Below are 24,432 nucleotides of genomic sequence, written 5' to 3'. Positions count from 1 at the left end.
GTACTCCACAGTTGATCTCTGTAGGTTCAGAGAGGAAGGAAGGGAGTCTGATCCTTTGGGTTCTGCCGGAGAGAAAGGAGCGGTTCCTCGTATACCGGCGTTGGAGTCTCGCTGCGAGAGTGCGGTGTGAGTGTCGAAGGCTGCGGAGAGGTCTAGTAGGAGGGCCACAGTGTGGCCCTGGTCGAGTAGCATGCGGATATCATTGGTGGTAGCGAGGAGGGCGGTCTCGGTGCTGTGGTTGCTGCGAAATCCGGACTGGGAGGAGTAGAGGATGGCGTTCTCTTAGATGAAGGTGGTCAGCTGGGAGTTGATAAATCTCACGGTGACTTTGGCTGCGAAGGGGATGAGAGGGATGGGCCAGTAGTTTTTCAGGTCCGTTGGGTCAGCCGAGGGTTTCTTGAGGAGGGGCTTGACCTTTGCCCGCTACCAGTCAGGGAAGATGCCGGATTCAAGGGAGGCATTGATGGTCCGGGTGCTATGGCGGTGGCTCTGTGGTAGATGTGCAGTGGGCAGGGGTCCGCCAGGGCTCCTGAGTGGGTGTTCGTGGTGTTGTCTTCAGTAGTAGCAGGTTTACAGTTGGTGATGGTTGGCTGGTTGGCGGTGGTGGGGAGGGGGTGGTGTTCGGAGTCTGTTAGCTGACGTGGTTGTAGAGGGCCTTGATCCGGTCGGTGGAAGTAGGAGCTGAGCTTGTTGCAGAGGTCCTGGGATGGTGTGACGTCTGTGGCTTTGCTGAGGGGTTTGGTGAACTGCTGTATGACACTGAAGAGTTATTTTGAGTTACTTGCTTTGGTGTGGATTTTGTTCCTGATAAAGGTCCGCTTGGTGGCTCTTATCCGCTGGTGGTATTCATTCATGGCGTTCCTGAAGTTCTTCTGGTCTTCGGTGTTTTTTCTGTTCCGCCAGAGTTTCTCGAGGCGTCTGCAGGAGCGCCTGGCTTCTTGGAGGTCGGTGGTGAACCAGGGGGCCTTCAGGGAGCATTGTTTGACGGGGTGACGGAGGGGTGCGAGCTTGTCTGCGCAGCTGGAGATCCAGCAGTGTAGTTCTTTGGCTGCGGAGTTGGCGTTGGTTGTGGCAAAGAGGGGGATCGTGGAGGAGGGTGGTGTTGAGGTGTTCCTCTGATTTTGCCCCAATTTGTTCGTGGCGGGTGCCAGGCGGGTTTGGGTGCGGTTATGGTGGTGAAGGTCAAGTGTACGCAGTGGTGGTCTGTCCAAAGGGGCTGCGTGGTGTGGCTGAAGTAGACATTTGTCCCTCCTGTGAAAATGGGGTCCAGGGTGTGTCCGGCTCTGTGGGTGGGGGTGGTGACAAGCTGCTTCAGTCATGTTGTGACTTTTTGTATAAAAAGACGCCAACAGTAATTTCAGCCACAACAGAAGCATCGCTTTGGATCGTGTCAGAAGGAAAAGAAATATCGGCATCTTTGAGACTATTTTATTGTTTTTGTATGGTTTGGGCTTTTTTTCTTTTTTTACAACGTGCAGCCATACAGTTTACAAGAAACTTTTTTCTGCACCTCTATTTAACAAAGTATACCTGAAGGACAGTTATGTAGCACAAGCAATCGTGGCAGTGAGGTGCAGGCAAAAGAAGTGTCCTCAGCAGATGATCTTCAGAATAAGGAATCCATTGTAAGAATGTATTTATTTTAGTTCTTTTTTTTACTCTATTGTGTTAGATTGTTATTTTAAGGTTGTTGTGTATTTCTTATTTTAGCTTATTTTGTTAGCTTGTTTAGTTGAATTACCTAACACCTTACAGCATGGCGTCAAGTGGAATGAATCAATTCAATAAGCTTTATTTGGTTAAAATGTAGCAACCATAAAAGCAAGTGTACATACACAGATTCTAAAATCCAATTTCATTAAAGGCAGCAAAAATTCAATCACAGTTCATAATTACATTAAAACATATTTTCTAGCATGAATTGATCTTAAAATAAATGTCGCAGCATAAAAACAAATCTCAGGCTCTCTTAGTGTAAACAATAGACTCATAGCAGCATTGGTGGTTTTGGCGTTCTATTTCTTAAACAATGGTTTTAAATAGACTATTCTAAAATTCAAGTACAAGTCGCATAAAAGTAGAAAGTGCAAGGTGCTCTGCTTAGTATGCCCATCACATGGACACGGGGAGACTGGTCGCTGTTTCATTATGGGGAACGCTACTAAGTGATGGACAAGGCCTAGTCTCATTCTCGTTAAAACAAAATGGTGTGAGGGTCTCGTGACTAGTGTTAGATAGCTTTGAAAGCCATCAATAGGTTTATGCAAGTGGTAAAGCAGATACGCGGTTTGCTTCCCAACTGTTCTCAACCTGCACTCTTTATTATGGTACAAGAAAGTATTCTTTATCTCCTGCTTAGACAACCCAGTTACGTCATTTAGATTTTCCAGGGTCATCAGATTGAATAGATCTCTATAAGCATTAGCTATATATATAAGCTAGGGGATCTTAAAACAATTGTCCAATCTCAGACAGTCCTTAATAATTGATTTAGTCAATATAGTCTCCTCTTTTGACCATATTGATCTCCAGAGCAGTAGGGGTCTCAGTACAATCAAGTCTGACAGGTAATTAAGACCCACTTTGCAAAGGATTAGTTCAGAGGATGGTGAGGCAGGCAGACATATTCTTGGCTGGGATGGTGACCCCAAACCCTGCGCCATATAGTGCAACAGAGGTGCATCTAGCTTTATAAATATAGTTCATGTCTTTGATGCTGCGATCCCCCAATTTAGATGCGAACCGAAACACCCCATGCACACTTTTAGTCATCTTGGCCTGGACATTAGACATTTCACGCATCTATTTACCGTCACCAGCGAAAGATAGCCCTAAATAACAAAAATTGTCTACAATTTGTACTTTTTACCCCATCTATAAAAAAGGACTTCATATTCCTGGGTTTCAAACCACGGACCATTGTGTATGTTTTGGCCTTGTTAATCAGCAGTTCCTCCCACTGATAAAATCTGCGAACCCTTCAATTAACCGCTGTAGGCCTACCGGTGTTCTAGATAAAAGCACAGCGTCGTCCGCGAAAGCAGAACCGGGACATCCTGGCCCTAAGCTTGGGGGGCGTCTGCCTTTATCAATTTAAGAGCTGCTTCTACTTAATCAATAAATAAGGTAAAAAGCAATGGTGCTAAGACGCAGCCTTGGCGGATACCATGTTTTGCGTTAAAATTAGGGGTGCATTCGCCCCTTTGGCCATACCGTACTCTGGTCGTTAATTTCTTGTACAGCCTAGCTAAAAAGTAAATAATGGGATCCGGGGCACCGAGATTGAGTAAAACTGGCCAAGGTATAGCGTGGTCCACTAAATCGAAGGCGTTGCTAAGATCAGCAATGTGATAAAAAACAGCCATCCTCGTTTACCACATGCATATTTTCCAACCACCACTGTTAGAAGGTGGTTCTGACACTATGGGCCGCCCGGATTTTTCGCTTTTTGAGCACCTAATTGTTGAGCTTTTACTGTGGGAGAGTCTCATAAGTTGGGACTCACCCACAGTGAACTCAGGATGTAAGAGACTACATGGGGATTTTACTGGTGTTCCCCTGGCTTGACCAGGCCACTGCGCAGCAGCTGGAGTAAGGGACACCGGGCTGGTTACATGCAGACACATGTGTACATGGAATAGGCTTTATAGGCTGGAAAGAAACATGCCAGGGAAAGTCAGTGTGTTTTACTGTGTTTTCACTTCATTATTCCCCTAAGGGAATGTGGGGTCCATGGCTAGATTAACTTCCGTTAGGCCTACAGATTCCAGACACGCACCTAAGTCCAATGTAGCAAATGTGAAAATAAGTATTCTGCAGAGTCCAAAGTCATATTTGTACTGCTTTTGGGTCATCCAGAACGGTCATATTTCTCTAAGCCAGCCATGACCAGACCCAGGCTGAGGGCTGACCTCAGCTGGATGGATTGATAACCTTTCTTCCACAAGCGAGGGCCTCCTCTCCATGAAGAGAAGATGGGTGGGGCTACAGGCCAATCCATCAACCGCTGTCGCTGGGTGCCAGGCACCAGGCTGCACCAAGGAGGGAAGGCAGCTTGGGGGGGGGGGAAGGTGCTTCCGAGACATGTGGCAGAAACCCTGGACGAAGCCATTTTGAACAAGCTCAGAGGCTGGACAAGAAGGAGGGAGCAGGGGCAGAGACGTGATGTGTCGCTGTTTGATAGGACTAACTGAGACTTCCTGCCAGCCCCCTACTCAACTTTTAAAAAGTGCTTGCACAGGAAGAGAAGGTCTCTCTGGGGTGTGGTCTACTGAGGGAGAAGGTGCTGGAGCCTGGCGCAATGGGCAGTTGGAAGGAGAGACCCCCTTACTGCCCCCAGGACCCTATCAGCACCAGAAGAAGAGCCCAGGACTGGTGCACAGAAGCAGGGGCCTCTGCGCAGGGAGAGAGGCCCAGAAGGAGAGCCTGACGAAAGGCTGGCGCAGGGAGCCAGTGAAGACAGCACACTGCTGAATCTACCCTCTGAGAGACCCAGAGGGCAGAGGAGAGTGTTCCCAGTGGCTGGGGCTGGTAAAGAGGAGCATGAAGCGCCCCATAATGCCTCGCCAGGCATTTGGAAATCTGCCGTTTTGGTGTTTTGTGGCCCCCTGAGGAGGGGGTCACCCTCATGTGTGAAAAGGGGTGCAGGGGGGCTGCAGGAGCACCTCAGTCTCCCCCAGCATAAAGAAGAACAGTCCACCCCTAAGTTTCACGGGGCATCTGAAAGAATAACCCCTCAAGGGCTCAGCCAGCCTTTAACACCTTCTAGGCTGGAACTTATGTTCTACAGCTGAGGGTGTACTATGAAGTGCATCATGGAGTGAAGGGCTGAGTTGGGGATGTCTGGAGAAGGGCATCCCCTGGAGGTGAAGTGGTGTAATTGCACCGAAATGCATTTACTATTGGTTATTTCTTTTTAGGTGGACTGAAAGTCACATGTGTAAAGTGAAGTACCTGTGTAAGGTGATGTTAAGCTAAATGGAGTTATGTTGCTGGACCTTCCTGCTAGGGGGTCTGGCTGTATTTACGTAATCCCATGCTTTTACCTGTGATTCCTTTTAAAGTGAAGAGGCGCACTGCAGGAGAAGTGTAGTTGCCAGGAGTACTTCTTTTGAAGGGGTTGTAAGTCACATGTGTAAGGAGATGTCATAAGCCAAGTGGGGCTATGTTGCCAGACAGTCCTGCTAGGGTGTCTGGCTGAATATGCGCAATCCTGTGATTTCATCTGTGATGCCCTTAGGGGCTGTAATTGCAATGCATTCAAATGATCAACCAAGGTGATGAGTACTGTCATTCTAAAGTGTGCGTAAACATGGATGCTTGCTGCTGCGCTTAGGTGAAGACCCCAGACTGCTAGCCCTTAAGATCTAGAGGTGCATACTGTATGGTCAGTAGGAGATGCTCAGTCAGGGTCATGTGTCACCAAGGCAGGTTTACCCCTTTTTAATGCTTGTTGAGGTAATGGGGTGGGTCCCCACTGGGATGGTGCCAGTGCGCAGGGCCCTCGCTCCAGGTTATGTTCAACTAACTGCATTGGGGGCAAGTTGATGTGCATACATGGGAGTGGTGGTCCTAGAACCCACCCCCCCTGCGGGAGGCGTGGAGATGTTATGCAATGTCACAAAGTAATTCCAACAGCTTATGTATATTTGTAAATTGGTGCATAGTATTGAGTGGTGTGTGTGTTTAATAAATGTACTCTTACTTTTATAAAGCAAAGTACTGACTGGACAATCAATTATGAATATGCTACTTACCAGTATGCATCTGTTCTTGGCATGTAGGGCTGCTGACATTCATATCTGTGCATAGATCGCCGCCTAGTGTTGGGTCCGGATGTTTGCACGTTGTTGTCCTGGAAGAGTCTTCGAAGTATCCTTGGATAGGTGACTCCTCCCCTGGACTACAGTGCGCATGGGCATCCTCTCCATCCTCAGATTGTTTTTCGCCATTGTGGCAGTGATGGAGTAGATACAGAAAGTGATGACCATGCTTGCAATAGTTCTGAAAGCTGCAGCTGCGACAGGCGCCGGGGAGGAGGGAGGGCGATATGAATGTCAGCAGCCCTACATGCCAAGAACAGATGCATACTGGTAAGTAGCATATTCAGTTCGAGGCATGTGGGCTGCTGAATTCATATCTGTGCATAGAATACATAGCAGTGCCCTCTATTGGCGGCGGCTACCCGTGCCAGCTGCAGCGGTCTGAAAAAGTGTTTTGAGAACAGCCTGTCCTACAGCTGCCTGCTGTTTTGACTGCACATCTACGCAATAGTGTTTTGTAAATGTGTGTGTAGTGGACCATGTGGCTGCTCTGCATATATCATGCAGGGGAATATTTCCTAGGAAGGCCATGGAAGCCCCCAACTTGCGTGTTGAGTGGGCTCGTGGTGGAATAGTTAATGTGCGTTTTGCCTTTTGATAACAGATTTGAATACACTTAACTATCCATCTGGCTATCCCTGCTTTGGAGATGGCGTTACCTTTGTGGTGTGGGGCAAAGGCAACGAACAGTTGTTTTGTCTTCCTGAAGGGTTTAGTCCTGTCGATGTAGTACATGAGGGCCCTCCGTACATCTAGTGTATGTAATGCCCTCTCTGCAACAGTTTGTGGGTTTTGGAAGAAAACGGGCAGTTCAATAGTCTGGTTCATGTGGAACTGCGATATTACCTTGGGCATGAATTTGGGGTTGGTACGTAGTACGACCCTGTTGGCGTGAACCTGAATAAATGGCTCTTGAACGGTTAGTGCCTGGAGTTCACTAACTCTTCTTAGGGAAGTGATCGCTACCAGGAAGGCTACTTTCCAGGTAAGGAATTGAATCTCGCATGAGTGTAGAGGTTCAAAGGGTGGACCCATCAGGCGTGTGAGGACCAAGTTGAGGTTCCACATTGGAGCCGGTGGGTGACTAGGTGGAATGACTCGTTTGAGTCCTTCCAAGAATGCTTTGATGGCAGGCACTCTGAAGAGAGAGAGGTGCTGCCTGGTTTGCAGGTAGGCTGATATTGCGGTCAAATGGACACGTATAGAGGTGTACGCCAGATTGCATCGGTATAGGTGTAAGAGGTAACATATGATGTTGTGGATGGATGCGTCCAGCGGGTTAATGTCATTATTACCGCAATAAATGACGAACCGTTTCCATTTGGCTGCATAGCAAGCTCTTGTAGTGGGTCTCCTGGCCCCCTTGATGATGTCCATACAGTCAGGTGGCAGATTGAGATAGCCAAACTCTAGGACTTCAGGAGCCAGATCGCCAGGTTCAGCTGTTGCGGATCTGGGTGCTGAACCTCTCCATGGTTCTGCGTCAAATGCGCGGGTTTGATCCGCAGCCTTTGATGCGGTACCACGGAAAGTTCGAGGAAGGTGGTGTACCACGGCTGGCGTGCCCACGTGGGAGCAACTAGGACGAGTGTCAGGGAGTGTTGTCAGAGTTTGCGAGCCACCAGCGGTATCAACGGTGCTGGGGGAAAAGCGTACGCAAATTTGCCGGACCAGTTCATCCATATCGCATTGCCCTGCGACTGCGGGTGTGGGAATCTGGCGGCGAAGCTTTGGCATTTTGCGTTTTCGCTTGTCGCGAATAGGTCTATTTCTGGGTGACCCCACTGCTGGAAGTACGGTTGGAGTACCGATGGGTGTAACTCCCACTCGTGCATCTGGTGGCTGTGTCTGCTGAGCAGATCCGCCATCTGGTTGTCCTTGCCGGGGAGGTGTTCCGCCATGAGGAACATGTTCCTCTGAATGGCCCACTTCCACATGCTCTGAGCCAGATGAGACAACTGTGGAGAGTGTGTCCCTCCCTGCTTCTGTATGTAGTACATTGCGGTCATGTTGTCCGTCCGGATCAACACGACCTTGTTGCACAGATGTACTTTGAAAGCCTTCATGGCCAGGAAGATTGCCATCAGTTCCAGAAGGTTGATGTGCATCTTCTTCTGTTGTGTCGTCCATAGTCCCTGCACTGTGTAGTGGAGTACATGAGCTCCCCATCCCTGGAGAGACGCGTCCGCTGTCAGTACTATTTGTGGAACAGGCTCCTGGAACGGTCGGCCCTTGCAAAGGTTTTGTGGATTCCACCAATGCAGAGAGTTGTATGCCCGACCGCTCACCAACACTAGGTCTTTCAACTGTCCTTGAGCCTGATTCCACTGACGTGCTAGGCACTCCTGAAGTGGGCGCATATGTAATCTCGCGTGCGGGACTATGAAGATGCAGGAGGCCATCATGCCTATCAACTGCATAAACACTCGCGCTGGAAGCGAGTGGTTGGGTCTGAACTTGGAGATCAGCGCTTGTATGCCGTTGATCCTCACTAAATTTGGCTGAGCTGTGGCCGCCAGAGTGTCTATAGTCGCACCTAGGTACTGTTGTACGTGTGCGGGCTGGAGATGAGACTTTGGGTAATTTAGTGAGAATCCCAGACTGTGAAGAAGGTGAATGGTACGGGACACGTGGCTTGCACATTGCTGGGCTGATCTCGCTTGAACGAGCCAGTCGTCTAGGTAGGGGTAGACGTGTATGTGCTGTCTCCGTAAATGTGCCGCCACCGTAGCTAGGCACTTTGTGAAAACCCTGGGCGCTGTTGTCACGCCGAAGGGAAGGACTTTGAACTGATAGTGCTGCCCCTGAACCGTGAACCTGAGGTATTTTTTGTGTGAGGGGTGGATGGGTATGTGAAAATACGCATCCTTGAGGTCCAGTGATGCTAGGAAGTCTCCCTGCTGGAGAAGCGGAAGGACTTGCTGTAGAGTGAGCATGTGAAAGTGCTCCGAAAGAATGTACTGGTTCAGGGGTCTCAGGTCTAATATAGGCCTGAGCGACCCGTCCTTTTTTGGAATTAAGTAGAGGGAGTAAACCCCCGTGCCCCGCTCGTGGACGGGTACGACCTCAATAGCGCCTTTTAGAAGCATACTTTCTACCTCTTGCTGTAAGAGCGTCAAGTGCTCTGAGGACATAGGACGGTTTCTTGGTGGTATTGTGGGTGGAGTGGAAGTTAACTCCAGACAGTAACCGTATTTTATAATATCTTTGACCCACCTGTCCGTGGTGATGGAGTTCCACGTGGACAGGAACCGTTGTAGCCTTCCCCCGACAGGTGTTATGTGGTCGGGAGGAAGGGAGAGGGCGTCACTGCTTGTTCTTGGGGGAGGACCTGGTGTTGCCGTAGCCACGTCCTCTGCCCTTGGTACTGGAGCCACGATAGCCACCTCGGGTGTTCTTATCGTAGGTGGTCTGCGTATTACCCTTGTTATATGTTTGTTGTGACCCCTGTCCTCTGCCTGCTCCCTTGTTTCCGGGGCGACGAAAGGAGCCGCTCCGAAAGGACTGAGTTTGTAGGGCGCCCATGGACTTTGCAGTGTCCGTGTCCTTTTTTATCTTCTCGAGGGTGGCGTCAACCTCAGGCCCGAACAGAAAGTCGGGGTTGACGGGCTGATTAAGGATATTGTTTTGTACCTCAGGCTTGAATCCTGAGATACGTAGCCAGGCGTGACGTCGTAGGATGACGCTAGTGTTGATGGCCCTGGCAGCCGTGTCAGCAGCGTCTAGTGCACATTTGATGGCAGCATTTGTGAGTAGCTGTCCCTCTCTGATAAGGATTTCTGCACCTTCTTTGTAGGGGTCAGGGAGGTGTTGAAGGAGTTGCTCCATTGTGTCATAGTGCGCCCTATCGTAGCGAGCGAGGAGCGCTTGAGTGTTAGCTATGCGCCATATGCTTGCAGCTTGTGCGGCAACTCGCTTGCCGGAGGTCTCCAGCACCTTGGACTCCTTGTCCGGGGGAGGAGCGTCACCCGTTGTCTGCGAGTGTGCCCTCTTGCGGGCATTCGCCACAACGATGGAGTCGAGTGGTAATTGTCCTCTGATGTAAGTAGGATCCCCAGGTGCTGATCTGTATTTCTTATCGATCCTGGGGTTTATCACTCGTGCCCTGGTGGGTTCCCTGAAAATGTCAGTGGCTGGCTTAAGGACCCCCTTCAACATTGGCAGAGTCTTTACATGTCTTTCTGAGGATGCAAAGGTGTCCATTAGAAAGTCATCTTCGATGATATCAGAGTGAAGCTGTACATCATGGTTGTTCGCCGCCCGTTCAATCAGAGCGTTGAACGCCGCAGTATCCTCTGTGGGTGACGTTTTTGCCCCATATAGTTGTGGGTCCTGTGCATCAAGAGGTGCACTGGGGTCTGCAGGGTCGCCCCAAGTTTGGTCAGGGTCCTGCTGGTCATCAGGGTCCGTGTCCACATGGTAGGGGACTTGTTCACCCATGTAGTCCTCCAATGCATCCGTGTCGGAGCGTGTGGGGGAGGCCCGGTGTGGATCCTGGTAGGGTGAATGAAAGGGTTCATACAGGAGAGGTTCTGTGTCCACAGGCAGCTTCCTCTTTAGCGGGATCCTGAAAGGTTCCAATGGCGGTTCCGAAGTTATCCTTCGGTCGTGGAGAATCATCCTGCCAGTGTCGGCGTCGATGACGCGTGACGGAGACGGCTCGACAGGCGTAACCGCAGTTTTGGTGGCCTGTGTCCTGAGTTGAAACGCCTTCGGGATTGTGGATGGAGGCAAGCCAAAGGTAATGCTGGTCGGCACCGACGAAACCGCTGGATCGATCGAACCCGACTGGTCCTGGAGGGCAGCCTTGGTTTTGCAGCCTGGCATTGCGCCAGGCCGTACTCGGGGCGCCTTAGAGGTCGTGGCCCCCGCCAGGGTCGTCGAGGCGGCTGCAGATATCTTCTGCGCCCGTGGTGCATCGAGCCGAGGTGCGGAGATCACCGTCGACGTCTTCGACACGTGAGGTTTCGGTGTCGCCGAGGGAGTGCTGCGAGGCGTAGCAGGCGGGACGGCCCTCGGTGTCGGTGGCGTCGACGCCGGTAACCGAGCAGGTTTTTCGGCGCCGATGGCCTTCTTCCGTTTGTCGACTCCCATGTCGCCCGTCTCGAGTTCGGCACCGAAGTCCCCCTTGGTGCGGTCGGTGCCGACACGGTGCGCCGGCGTCGAAGGTGTTGAAGGCCTCGATCCGACTAGCGCCACTTTCAGTTTCGGTTTCGTAGGAACCTGAGCAGCTTTCGGTTTCGGTTTCGTGGAAGGGAAACCAGCTGGCTTAAGCGGTAATGGCTGCCGCTGAACGTCCGAGGCCGGGCCCGAGGGCGGGGCCGAAGGACTGCGTGATAGGTCTCGGGTAAGGCCCGAAGGCGATCCCTCGACCGGAGCCATAGTCTGTGGCACTGGTGAATTCTCGGTTTGAACAGGTAGGCCTTGTTCATCATCGGAGCTACTCTCTTCGGCCCCTAAGGCCTCCTCGTCGTCTCCTACCTCGGTGTCGTCTTCACCTCTGTGGAAGAGTGACTCGTCGGCCTCGTCCGATCCGGGTTCTTGGTCGGAAACGGGACTGGAGGGTAAGACTTCTACTTCTTCGACGTCGTCCGCGTCGTCGAAGATGTCAGCTGGGGCCGGTGCCGCGTGCTGCGCTTCGAGCCTCGCCGCTCGACGATTCCGCAGAGTCTTCTTTGAACGGAACCGGGCACAGGCCATACATGTCGACTCGTCGTGGTCCGGCGAAAGGCATTTGTTGCACACCGGATGGACGTCGATGTGTGGGTACTTCGCATTACATACCGGACACCTTTTGAATGGCGTCCTCGATTCCATCGTCGAAGTAGTTGATGGCCAGGTAAATGCGAACAAAGTCGGTGCCGAAAGTTAGTAAACTAACAGAGAGTATCGAAAACCGATCGATAAACAGTACCGACGCGAACTAAAGGCCTTGTGGCCTCGACAAAATTTTTTCCTAACTTGAGCTAAGATAGCACATCCGAACCCAATGGCGGAAAAAAACAATCTGAGGATGGAGAGGATGCCCATGCGCACTGTAGTCCAGGGGAGGAGTCACCTATCCAAGGATACTTCGAAGACTCTTCCAGGACAACAACGTGCAAACATCCGGACCCAACACTAGGCGGCGATCTATGCACAGATATGAATTCAGCAGCCCACATGCCTCGAACTTGAGTGTTATTTTTGTGCACCTGCAAATGGCGATTACTAGCCCACACCACCTCCCTTGAGTAAGCCTCAGACTGCTCTGCAACGCTACCCTCTGAGAGTCAGGCGCTACAATTGGGTGTTTGGTTCCCAGTGAAGGACAAATGTGGTCATGTTATTTGTGCAGGCCTCACAGATGCTGCCTCTTTTTCCAACAACCACAATTTGTTCGAACGTGTTGAACAAACACTTCCTTGGTAGAAATGGAAGCCATTATTTGACTTGTACCTGTTAGCAATCGGAGGGTATGGGGAGGGCGGTGTTCTCGGCCTCAAGGAAACAAGCTGTACAGCTCCACAACCTTGTGATTGAAGGGATAAACATTTCGGACAGTTTAGATTTAAGCAGAAGATAATTCTGAAAGCAAAAGCACAACCAGTAGTCCACATAGTAAGGTAGGTGCCGAACCTCATGGTTGGACCACTACAGGAGGAGCTTGACAGGCTACTTGAGATGGGAATGATAAAGGAAATAAGAGTCCTCCAAGTGGTTGGCTCCGATTGTATTGGCACCAAAAGACAATGGTAACAAAATCAGGATGTGTGTGGACTTGGAAGAGTTTAAATAATTGCATTTGGGTTGACAGACAACCTCTGGCCAATATAAATGAGGAAACTGAGTGGTGCGTGTGTCTTCAGTGTGATGGACTTGTGAGCATACCATCAAGGTATGCTACACAAAAAATCAAGAGCTTTGACCTTGTTCGTTACACCTCTGGGAGCTTACAGGTTCATCAGGATGCCGTTTGGGTTGGCATCTGCTGCTGTATGCTTCCAGAGATTAATGAAGGAGGTTTTAGCAGGGAAAAACTCAGTTCCTTTCTTCCAGGATGATATACTGGTTTATGACAAAGCTGGTCATTATGTGGCACTGAATAAGGTTCTATCAAGACTACAAGGGCAAGGGCTCACTCTGAAAAGCGTAAAATGTAAATTCAGGGTTGGTTCTGTGTCTCATCTTGGCCATTCTATTTCTAGCGAAGGTATCAGTCCCCAAATGGACTTGGCAGAAGCGATATCACAAGCACTAGCACCGGTCAACATGGATCAGATGAAATCAGAATTTTTGCAACTGTAGTGCAGCCAAACTTAGACAATTGCTTAAAAGGGGTGCAAACTGTTTGGTCTGAAGATTGTATTGATGCTTTCAACACAGTCAAAAGTGCAATTGCATGTATGCTAACATTGGGGCACTTTGAAACACAGACGCAAGTGTGTGAGGACTGGGTGCTGTACTTTAGCAAATGGGTGACAGCAAAGAGTAATTGGTTTCGCTTCACGCTCACTCAGAGGGGAAGAACGTTCCTCTGTAATTGAGAGCGAGGCGTTAGCATGTATGTGGGGCATGAATCATTTTAGATTTTATCTATGGGATTTCCAAAGGTTCAAACATGTGAACCTTTGGTTCACATGTTTGCATGCAGGAATGTTGAGTACCACACCCAGGATAAAGAGATGGACTTTGGAGCACAATTTCATTGTGGAGTACTTACCATGGTTGAGAAATGTTCCTGCGGACTACTTATCCAGGATGCCTTTAGACAGGTTGGGTCTTGAGTGTACAGAATCGGCTTTGTCATAGGTCAAAGAACCAGCACTTAACAAATCTGAATGGGAGGCTGGTGTTGCCAGTGACAACTCTAGGAAGATTGTAATGGGCTTTGTGGTCAGTGGGTGGCCTGCGTTCATAGATGTTCCCCATTGTTCTAAAGGATTTTGGAATGTACGTGATGAACTGTACATCGTAGTGGAAGAACTATCGGGGAGAGAGCTTAGTTCCCCCCAGTGGCACCCGTGAGAGACTTATCAACTAGCCACATGAAGACCATCTTGGACTAAGTTAAACTAAGTCCAGGGTGAGAGAATCTTAGTAGTGGCCTGAAGTGGATCGACAGGTAGAGGTAGTAGTTAGGGATTGTACTCTTTGTGCAAATAATAATAAATCCAGAAAAGTTAGAGCGACATCACTTTCTCCTGCTGACCTACCTGAGCAACCTTGGACCAAGTTCGCTACGGATATTGTGGGGCCTTTTGATCTATTGTCACCCAATGTGAGATTTGTTGAAGTCTTGGTTGATTATACATCAAAATGGGTTTCTGCCTGTTGCACGAGTTCTGTGGTTACTAAGAATATCATTGAATTTCTCAGGGATGTGTTTTCTTGAGAAGGCATACCTGAAGTCATGGCTACTGATAATGGAATACAATTTACCTCCCAAGAGATGGTGGAGTTCTTAAAAGATCTTTCTGTTACACACCATTGCACAGCTCTCTACGCACCACAAGCCAATGGATTAGTCAAAAGCATGAATAGGCTTGTAAGGGCATGTCCTCAAACAGCTGTTGAGACGGGCATGTGTTTGAAAAGCATTTTGCGTGAGAAGCTGTGCGCGCACAGGAATGCATCTAATAGCGTCGCTGGTGTAACACCATTTAAAAAACAAAGATATAGGGGCTGGATTTAAACTCACCGGTGTGTTTAAGTGGGGAAAAATAAGAACAGTTGTGGGAATGATACGAGAGTGAAGAGATATCAAGAGAAGTATTAACAAAGGTAGGATCCCAAAACGGGCGCACAAAATTGTGAATGGAAGGTTGGTGAACATGGTGTTTGTAAAGAAAGCTTTGTGGTCTCCGAAAGGAGAAACAAAATTCCTAGGTCCCAAACGGATTGTCACGGTCATGAGAAATGTTGTGATGTAAAGTGGTGGGGTTGTTTGGAGCATGTCTCGTCTTTCCAGATGTAGTGAGGCTTTGGGTTCTAGTAGTGGGGAGCATGTAAATGATGAGGGTCAGAGGGAACAAATGTGTCATGATAAAAGGGCGAGGAGACCACCCTCGTATCTTCATGATTGTATTTTAGAGTGATGACTTAATTCTTTTCCTTCCATTGCTTTGTATTTTTCTCAGTGGCAATTTATATTTTGAGGTTCTCTTTCCTTTCCCTTCTTTCTCAACTTTTCTTCTTTATCATATGTGAAAAGGAAGAGGTATTGTAACTTGCCCTTTAATGGTGATGCACCTGGGGGAATGGTAGGTGCATCACCCGAACCTTGAGGGGCGGCTGGGCAACAACAGAGGGGATAACGGAGTCAGCTGTTGGTGATGCACTCCGGTGGGAGTCAAACACTTAAGTGAATGATAAATATGGTGTCTACCCCTTTTATTAATTTGGCTGTGGTGAGTGTGCTGCAAATAGTGAAGATAGAGTCCTGCTAAGTAGAGGCGATATTAGGGTAACAGGGAGAGTACTTTGGAGGGATAGGAGAGGGGCTTTGAATTCATGTAGCTATAACAGAACGTAACGTCTATTTGTTTAGAGCACGTTCACCCAGAAGGCTATCTTGCCACTGAATAACAGATATTTATTCTTACTAAACTCAATGGTACTAATTTTATCAACCTCAAACGGATGAAAGGCTGAGTTGACCCGCTGGGATTTGAACCCGTTACCCTGAGGTCGAACACAAGCCCCTACAGTGGGCCATTAGTCCACAAAACCCCCATATCCAGCTCTATATAAACTTGCAAGTTTTTACAGCTAAGTATACAGTCTTTAAGTGATAGGTTTCTCTTTATTTGCTATTTTTGGTCTTACAAGACTTTTTTTTCCACTGAGGGGTGATTTAATTATCAACTTACTTAAACAAATGCAATCAACTCACAGCATGGATTGAGACTCAGTTCTTAGTGTAATGGCCGAAGTTACATTTTGGTAGAACGTGAAATAAAACATATGGATGCACCATATCCTTTGAAATATTCAAGATGCATCAAAGGTGAGCTTACAATGGATTTCAAAAATCTCACAAGCATTTTCGAACCCATTTCAGGACTAACATATTTGCAATTAAAACAAGCTATTATACACCCATAAGACAGTTGCACAGAAGAAACTGCTGAGCAGCACAACCAAATAGATACTGTTTTTTTAAATTCAAACCTAGTCACTTCACACAAGCAGCAACCAAGGGGGAGGCATTTCTATTAACAGCAAAAGCAGATAATTCTCTTTGAATGATGCTTTAGATTGACATCCTACTAAACGTTTATGCATTTTCCTCCTTAACGAAATCGTTCACTAGTAGTCTGAAGATTTATACAATACTAGAGTCTGAGAGCGCTAGGGAAACGTTGCACAAGCACAAGGTTTCTACTCTCCTACCTTTGCCTTTTCTTTTGTTATCCGTGGCCAGGAACGACCAGGTTCTTCTTTTCGTAAACAACACAACACCGACCTGTCTGTTCTTTTCTGCTTTGAGGCCTGAAAGAAAAAAAAAGACAAAAACACACTTTATATCCAAAGTATTGTCTCCATCCTGTTCAATATCATCTTTCATGAGCTCATCTGACCCTTATGGTGCATATAATCCAGTAGAACTTCGTTCACATATAAAACTTCAAGCCACGAGTCTTAGTAGCTACTGTTCTGAAGGGTACTTCTAACCACACAATCTTCACCAGTAGGTAGAATATCTGAGAGAGATAGACTGGAGTGCTACCATGAGCCCAAAGGTGGCTTCACGTATAAACGCCACCTTTGTGGTCAGTACTTCTTTCTGCACATTTTCAGCATCACTCCCCGCTATGTCAGTCTTCAGGCAGGTTTCAACTTCAACAAGAAAGTGTGCTTGAGAACTATGCCCCGCCAAGAACCGGCTTAACGCTGTGCCTGACCTGCCACAAGCAGACTTCAGATAGAGACCCCACAAGGCGTGACTTTTTGGAGCCTGCACTCCAGTCACAACTTCAGTTTGTGTCACCAATGTGTCTCATGCACTTGGTATGCTCAGACGTGATTCCCTTGCTCACTTTGCCACTGGATTCAAGCAAGCCTGGCTGAAGACAGCTGAAATGCCAGAAACCGGTCCTAGGAAGCTTGTTTCTGGTCCAGGGAAGGTATAGCTTGGCAGTTCGGGCTGGACTGTTCCCATGAGGCACAGGGTCAGACTGATTTGCATATGGCCATGTCTGAACTGGGGTGGCAGAGTGGGCTAAAGAACGGTGATGGATCAAACCCAGATCTGTTGACTGGGTGTGAGTGTTTGATTGGTTCTGATGCTCCGTCCATCACCACCCCCTTTTGTACCTCATGCACTTGAAGGCAATTCGAGACCACGGAGGCGAAGCTGTACATTGCTGAGCTTAAGTAGTGGTCATGGTCTTTCCACGGGCCCCTGTCCCGTTACAAGGCACAGGCCCGACATCAAGGCCATTCCCACAACCGCTAGACTTCACAATACAGTAAGCCGAAGTCCAAACTTATGCACAGAAAGCATGGCGGGACAAACAAGGTCCTGTCAATCTGGTTCCAAAAAGATGTGAAGGTGTCAGGCTCTGAGCTGCACTTCTTTACAGAGCCGATAACCTCAGTTGGCCCTGGCACACCCTCAGTTTCCCAGGCTGTTGTAGACTCCAGGAGGCAATGCTTGCAAATGGTCAGTACACTTCTGACTGATGAACCTTCAGGCCCCAAAGAGCCTCCGTCTGGTTTATTGCCAGTGGGTTCTTCCTTCATGCCATCTGGTAACCTGGGACCAGTTGAAAGGACAAAGCCGGCTCCAGTACAGCATTACATAACAGTTCCCTGCCTGTACCCGCCGCACCAACAGGGATAGACTTGGACAAAAAAACCGGTGCCAACACCACATCAGACAATGAGCCACTGGACACTACAAGATCACAAAAAAAATGCATGCTGTTCTGCAGCCTAATTCTACCTAAATTCCTCTACCGCAATGTGCACGCCAACAGAGGCTCCAATCTATTTTTGGATCGGATTTTAAGCTTGTGGAGTGTTGAGAAAGGGTCTCCTAGGATATGGATGATGGCAGGAGATACTCTGCTCCCTCTGATGCTGTACTTTATTTAAACCTACAAAATGCCAGTGGGTTGGACAAACCCCTGAAACAGATGTGGACTCGCCACATGGGCCAGTAATGGAGCCACGTGATAAGTTTAAACAAGTGCCTGGAGGGCAGTTGAGGTGCAGTTGCCCTCCATCGACACAGTAAAAAGTTCTCAAGAAATACTTCAGCCTGGACCTACGGCCTCGGAGCCATTATTTTTTTAATGAGGCTCTTCCGGACACATTAATGGCTACATGGTCAAAACCCTGTTCTTCCTCTCCAGTTAGTAGCCGAGCAACTTGGGCCTGCAATAGATTACTCAGATTTTTCACTAGTAAGGTTAACCAGAATTCTTTTCCGGCTAACCTAGGGAACTGGGAATTCATGTGGGCTGAATTCTTAAGAAAGAATGCTTTCATGTGCAAGTTTGGCCTGAATGATTGCTGAGCAGATACACTCACTGTCCCAGAAGATCTCAGAACATCCTTACCACAAACACTATATGAAAAACAGGATACAGTAAGCTTTTTGTTTTGAGGTAACCTGGTTACTACAGATTGCATTGGAAGGGCTGTCAATAATAGTGTGGCCTTGAGAAAGCACACACTAAGGAGGTCTAGTGGCTTTTCAGGCACTGTACTGGCGTCCTTAAAACACTTGCCATTTGATGGCTCTGGACTTTTTAGCGAACAGGTAGGTGCTGCTCTAGAGATGTTCAATAGCAGCCAAGCCAATGCATGATCCTTTGAAGTGTCAATTGCAGCAAAACAGTTACTCCAACAGTTTTGAAAATTCATTAGTTACTCCACGAAGTTGGCCTCTAGACTGCAGCAGCAGCTGAGCCTGAGGTCCATGTGAGAAAGTGGCTCTGTATATACTGTTCCTTAATAGGTACAGGGTGTACAGAGTCCACAGTCCCCAAGAGTTTGACAGAGGCTAAAGTTAGCTATAACCTTACTCTCTAAAGTGGTAGCTTGGTCGAGCAGTAAGGCATTATCAGAGGACAGTGTAAAGCATTTGTTGTACACACTCAGCAAATGGTCTCACACACTCAATAACTGAACTCTAGGCCAATGGTTTATATATAAAAAATATATGCTTGTTTTATTTTAGAACCAACAATTTGAATTAAAATATACTTTCTCAGAATGAGATGCTTTATATAAATACTTTTGCAATATGCAATGACTTTTGTAAACAGTTACAAGTGGTTGCAATAGGAAACACTATTTTAAACAAAATAATGCATTGAGTTCAATGGAATTTCATGTTATTTGCCACAGATTACTTTTAGGATTACTTTTGGAATTCCAGAACTGGATCCTAGATTCAGTCCTGGGTCAGTGCTTGGAATCAAGTGATAAAAGTCGACTTAATTACTGTGATGATTTTTAGACAATATTTTGCTATTTTAAAAGTTGACACTTAGAAAATATTTCATAGAAAACAGTCAATGATTCCCTATGGCAGAAAATTCAAGTTGCAGGTATAGTATGTTCTCGTTACTTTTGTAATCCAGTGCTGGGTGCCTAGACTCAGTACTGGGATCTTTATCCAAAACAGGTAAGTAATTACGTTTTCAGATATTATACGATTTTTAAAGAATATTTAAAGATTGCAGAAATTGACACTTAGAAGAAATTTCACGGAAAAACAGTCAATGATTTCCTATGGAAGAAAATTGGGTTACGGGTAAGTACAGTAAGCATTTTTCAGAGTCAGTGCTGGGCACCAAGATCCAGCACTGGGAGGGCAGGTGAGTAATTTTGTTCGTTACTCGGCTGATTTTTGGTGAATATTTTAAGATTTGAAAAGTCCACACTTAAAAGAAATTTCAGGAAAAAGCCAGTCAATGTTAACCCATGAGGAAAATAGAGTTATCGGTTTAAGGGTAAGTACTCGACTGGCAGAGTTGAGGTTCTGGGCATAGACTCAGGGGTTCCCCAGGGTCAGGTAGGTACAGTTGGTTCAGCCTCAGCGACTTTAGGGCGGCCGGGTGCAGAGAGAGAGAGTTAGGCCCAATGTTATCCTATGAGGGAGTAGGGGGGCCTTGGTTGGTGGCTGCTGACTGGCAAGCCATGCGGCTGTAGGAGCTGGGCTCCTTGTCACATATTTAGGGCAAATGGGGAAGTAGGTAGGTGTAGAGGTTTCACTGCCAGGGCCACTCTGGTAGCTGGGTGCAAGGTGCTTTTGAGCCTTCAGGCGCTCAATTGATTTCAATGGGAAATCTCCGGTTTAGAAAAAGACTGCAAGCTCGGGGACGAGGATTATTCAGGTGCCACCACGACTTCGAGAGGTAAGTTGGGTGGTTGCAGGATAGGTAGGTACCCCAGGATTGGGCACAGGGGGCCGCGGGGTGCCGCGTGCAGGGGTGCCTTTTGGTGTCGGGAAATCTTACCCTCTGTTGATCGCGGTTGGGGGGGGGGGCACCTTGTTCTGAGGCTGCAGGCTTCTTCAGGAGTCTCGAGGGAGGTCCTTGGGTGCCGGACTCGGGGTCACAGTCGCAGTGGGGTCGTCCTTGTGGTCTTTGTTCACTCCGGCACTGGCCAGGCTTGGCTGGTGCAGAGTGTGCTGGGTTCGCGGTTCCGGGCTGCTGCCAGGGATTAGAGGTAGGTTTTGAGTAGAGCCTCTACTCATGAGAGTCCCAGGGGCTTAGATCAAAAGGTAGCCAGGTCCTCCGGGGTTTGTGAGGTTGCTGGCAACAAGAGATGCCGGGTTAGAGCAGGAGCAGGCTCGAGGGTCGACAGGCCGGTAGGGCTGGGGCTAAAGCAGTTGGTGTCTTCCTCTTAGCAGCTGCAGGGCAGGTCTTCTTTCTTCTTGCTCTTCTATGTAGTTTTGAATCTGAAATCGGGGGAAGGAAGGGTCAGGGTGCCCCTAAATACTAGATTTAGGGGTGTTACAGGTAGGTGAAGGGCAGGGACCAATGGGTCCCTGTCCTGGGGTGGATACACCCCCCATCCTGCCTCTCTCCTGTGGGAGGGGAGCAGTAGCCTAGTCCTGATAGGGTAGGGCTCCCCATCTTCAAGATGGCGAAAGCCCGGAGATGTGCTTCGCCTCGCCTCGCCTCACCCACCTGAGGGGTGGGGTTGGCAGGCTGGCACATCCCCCGTCCTTATTTGGGGTTACCGGGCAAAGCTTCCCGCCAGAGTGGGGGGTTGCAGTGGCCTGGGGAAGGTCACAAAGGTGGCATGCCTTTGAAGCTTTCCCCTGCCCATCCTGGGGGAGGAGATTTAGCACCTCGCCCAGGATGCGCATTGTTGCAGGCCCAGGAGAGCAGGGGCTCTCCTACCCAGGGGTCCAGCAACATGTCTGCTGTGTGGCAGCCTAGGCAGCCTCAGAGCAGACGTGGATTGTAGGTTAGGTTTAAGAGGGCATCTCTAAGATGCCCTCTGGGGTGCTTGGTACATTAAATCCCACACTGGCATCAGTGGGGGTTTAATGTGCTGAGAAGTTTGATACCAAACTTCACAGTCTTCAGTGTTGCCATTATAGTGCTGTGGAGTTCGTGTTTGACGAGCTCTCAGCACCATGTACTCTTAAATGGCAGCACTGTACTTACAGTGCTCAGGAATGGACCTGGGTACTGTAGGGGCACAGGGCTCCTGCTCCTGTGCCCACACCATTGGCATAAGGCACCCAGCTAGAGGGGTGGCTGATGTATGCCATGGCAGTGTAGGCGATGGGCATGGCACACAGGGATGTGTGTCATGTCGACTTTGTTTTTGTCTTGCACCCAAACACTCAGCCTGCAAAGGCAGTGTGTGTGTGTAAGGGTACAGGGCCTCCAAGGGTGGCACAATGAGTGCTGCAGCCCTTAGAAGCCTTCCCTGGTCACAAGGCCCTGGGTACCTAGGGTACCATTTACCAGGGGCTGACATGTGGCCAGGGTTTGCCAATTTGGGTTGTGCTTGTTTTAGGGAAGGAACATAGGCCCTGGGCACCTGATTGACAGGAGTCCAGGGCACACTCAGTCAAAGTACATTCAGCAATTCAGCAAAAGTGGGGGCATACCATGCAAGTAAGATGGCACTTTCTCACACAACCATTTCCCCCCCCCCCCCCCCCCCAAAACGAAAGGTGATGACTAACCTTGCCCTATGGAGTCGTCATTGACTAAGTGGTAGAACCTGGAAAGTCCATCTGCATTGGCATGGGCAGTCCCTGGTCTGTGTTCCACTTCAAAGTCCATTCCCTGTAGGGAGATGGACCACCTTAGTAGTTTTGGATTTTCCCCTTTGATCTGCATTAGCCATCTGAGTGGTCTGTGGTCAGTTTGAACCAGGAAGTGAGTACCAAACAAGTATGGCCTCAACTTCTTCAGGGACCAAACCACAGCAAAGGCCTCCCTCTCAATGGCACACCAACGCTGCTCTCTGTGGAGTAGCCTCCTGCTTATAAAATCAACAGGTTGGTCTTGGCCTTCATCATTGGTCTGGGATAGGACCGCTCCTATCCCTAACTCAGAGGCACCAGTCTGCACTATGAACTGCTTGGCATAATCTGGAGCTTTTAGAATTGGTGCTGAGCACATTGCTTCTTTTAGGGTGTCAAAAGCCTTTTGGCAACTAACTGTCCAGTTAACCTTCTTAAGCATCTTCTTGGAGGTGAGTTCTGTGAGGGGGGGGGGGGGGGTCACAATGGACCCATACCCCTTCACAAACCTCCTGTAATACCCAGTCAAGCCAAGGAATGCCCAGACTTGGGTCTGGGTTGTTGGAGCTACCCAGTCCATGATGGCCTGGATCTTGGGTTGTAAGGGCTGTACCTGGCCTCCACCTACAAGGTGGCCCAAGTACACCACAGTGCCCTGCCCTATCTGGCATTTGGATGCCTTGATAGTGAGACCTGCATTGTGCAGAGCCTCTAAAACTTTCCCAAGGTGGATCAGGTGATCCTGCCAGGTGGAGCTAAAGACAGCAATATCATCACGATAAGCTGCACTAAAGGACTCCAGCCCGGTCAGGACATGGTTCACCAGCCTCTGGAAAGTGGCAGGGAATCACAGTAAACTGATAATGCCCATCAGGGGTGGAGAATGCTGTCTTTTCTTTTGCTCCTGGGGCCATGCCAATCTGCCAGCACCCTGCAGTTAAGTCAAAGGTACTGAGGAATTGGGCAGCCCCTAATTTATCTATCAGCTCATCTGCTCTTGGGATAGGGTGAGCATCTGTCTTGGTGACAGAGTTGAGCCCTCTATGGTCCACTCAGAAGGAGTAGTTTTTCTGTAACTCCAGTTCTGTAGTAGGGGTATCTCTGTGTATAGTCATAATCTAGTGAATAGTCCCGCCCATGTGCGTGGACCCCGGAGCAATAAAAAATAATCTCTAAAGGTGACAAATCATGCAGACCTGCATACACCTTTAAGAGAGAATTTAATGACAGATAATGCAGCCTATACCCACAGGCTACACTGTCCAGTACTTCGACTAGAATTCCACCAACATCCACAAACAGCACTGCCTGTCCAGCTTTTCTCCACATAGGAAAAAACCCTGCCTCTACCAGCAAAAGCCTCTGGAATGATAGAGAGGAAGGAGTGGACAGACAAGCCCCATAGGCTGCCATTATGTGGCTTAGAACAGGATACTGTGCCTTTAAGAAAACTTTCCAGATTTCCAGAACTTTCCCCAGTATCCCAGAATGCCCAGCAGGTCCCATTTACTTTCAGTTCTTTTTGAAGGCGTAGCACGCCAGACCTGTAGCATTCTACATATGAATAAGTATCTCTCCACCGGGGAGGAGGGCGGGTGCTTATGACTATAACAGAGATACCCCTACTACAGAACTGGAGTTACAGAAAAGAAACTACTCCTTCTGTAGTAGGGGATCTCTGTGTATAGTCATAATCTAGTGAATAGAATGGCAAGCCCATCCCCACACAACAACAGCGGTGGAGAACAACAAGACAAACCCACTACTGTGCGAACAAATTTCGCAGCGAAGCCTGCCCAACCTGAGCATCTGCCCTGGCATCCGAGTCCAGACAGTAATGCGCAGCAAAGGTATGGACCGACTTCCAAGTGGCCGCCTTGCAGATTTCCGCAATAGGAACATTACGCAGCAAAGCCGTCGTGGCAGCTTTGCCCCTGGTGGAATGAGCCTTAGGTTTACCCCCTAAGGTCTTATTAGCCTTTTGATAACACAATTGTATGCAGGACACAATCCACCGAGAAATGGACTGCTTAGAGGTCGCAAGACCAGTCCTGAATGATCCATAATTAACAAACAATTGGTCAGACCTACGAATATCCTTGGTCTTATCCAGATAAAATTTCAACACCCTCCGAACATCCAGGGAATGGAGAGACCTTTCCGCTGGCGAAGAGGGATTCTGAAAGAACGTAGGTAAAGTTATGGTCTGGTTGACATGAAAGTCAGAGATAACCTTAGGAAGAAATTTAGGGTGAGTACGCATCACAACCTTAGCAGCATGAAATACAGTTTAAGGTTCTTGACAACATAATGCCTGAAGTTCACTCACCCTGCGGGCCGATGTAATGGCCACTAGGAACGCCGCCTTCCAGGATAGGTGCTGCAATGAAGCCTTGTGAA

The 24,432-nt window shown here is 48.6% G+C and overlaps 1 protein-coding gene across 3 annotated transcripts in view; it reads right to left on the bottom strand.

The window, feature by feature from the left end:
* Nucleotides 1-24,432, bottom strand: part of PTGES3 (prostaglandin E synthase 3) — a 217,638-nt gene that overhangs the window by 115,523 nt on the left and 77,683 nt on the right. For all 3 annotated transcript variants that reach the window (XM_085600959.1, XM_085600960.1, XM_085600961.1), the window contains exon 4: nucleotides 16,197-16,295. In XM_085600959.1, the coding sequence (XP_085457085.1) occupies nucleotides 16,197-16,295 (99 nt within the window). The remainder of the gene's footprint in view (nucleotides 1-16,196; nucleotides 16,296-24,432) is intronic.

This window comes from Triturus cristatus, chromosome 4_2 (assembly GCF_964204655.1).
Source record: "Triturus cristatus chromosome 4_2, aTriCri1.1, whole genome shotgun sequence".
NCBI classification, from domain to species: domain Eukaryota; kingdom Metazoa; phylum Chordata; class Amphibia; order Caudata; family Salamandridae; genus Triturus; species Triturus cristatus.
This window is presented reverse-complemented; position numbering and strand designations above follow the sequence as displayed.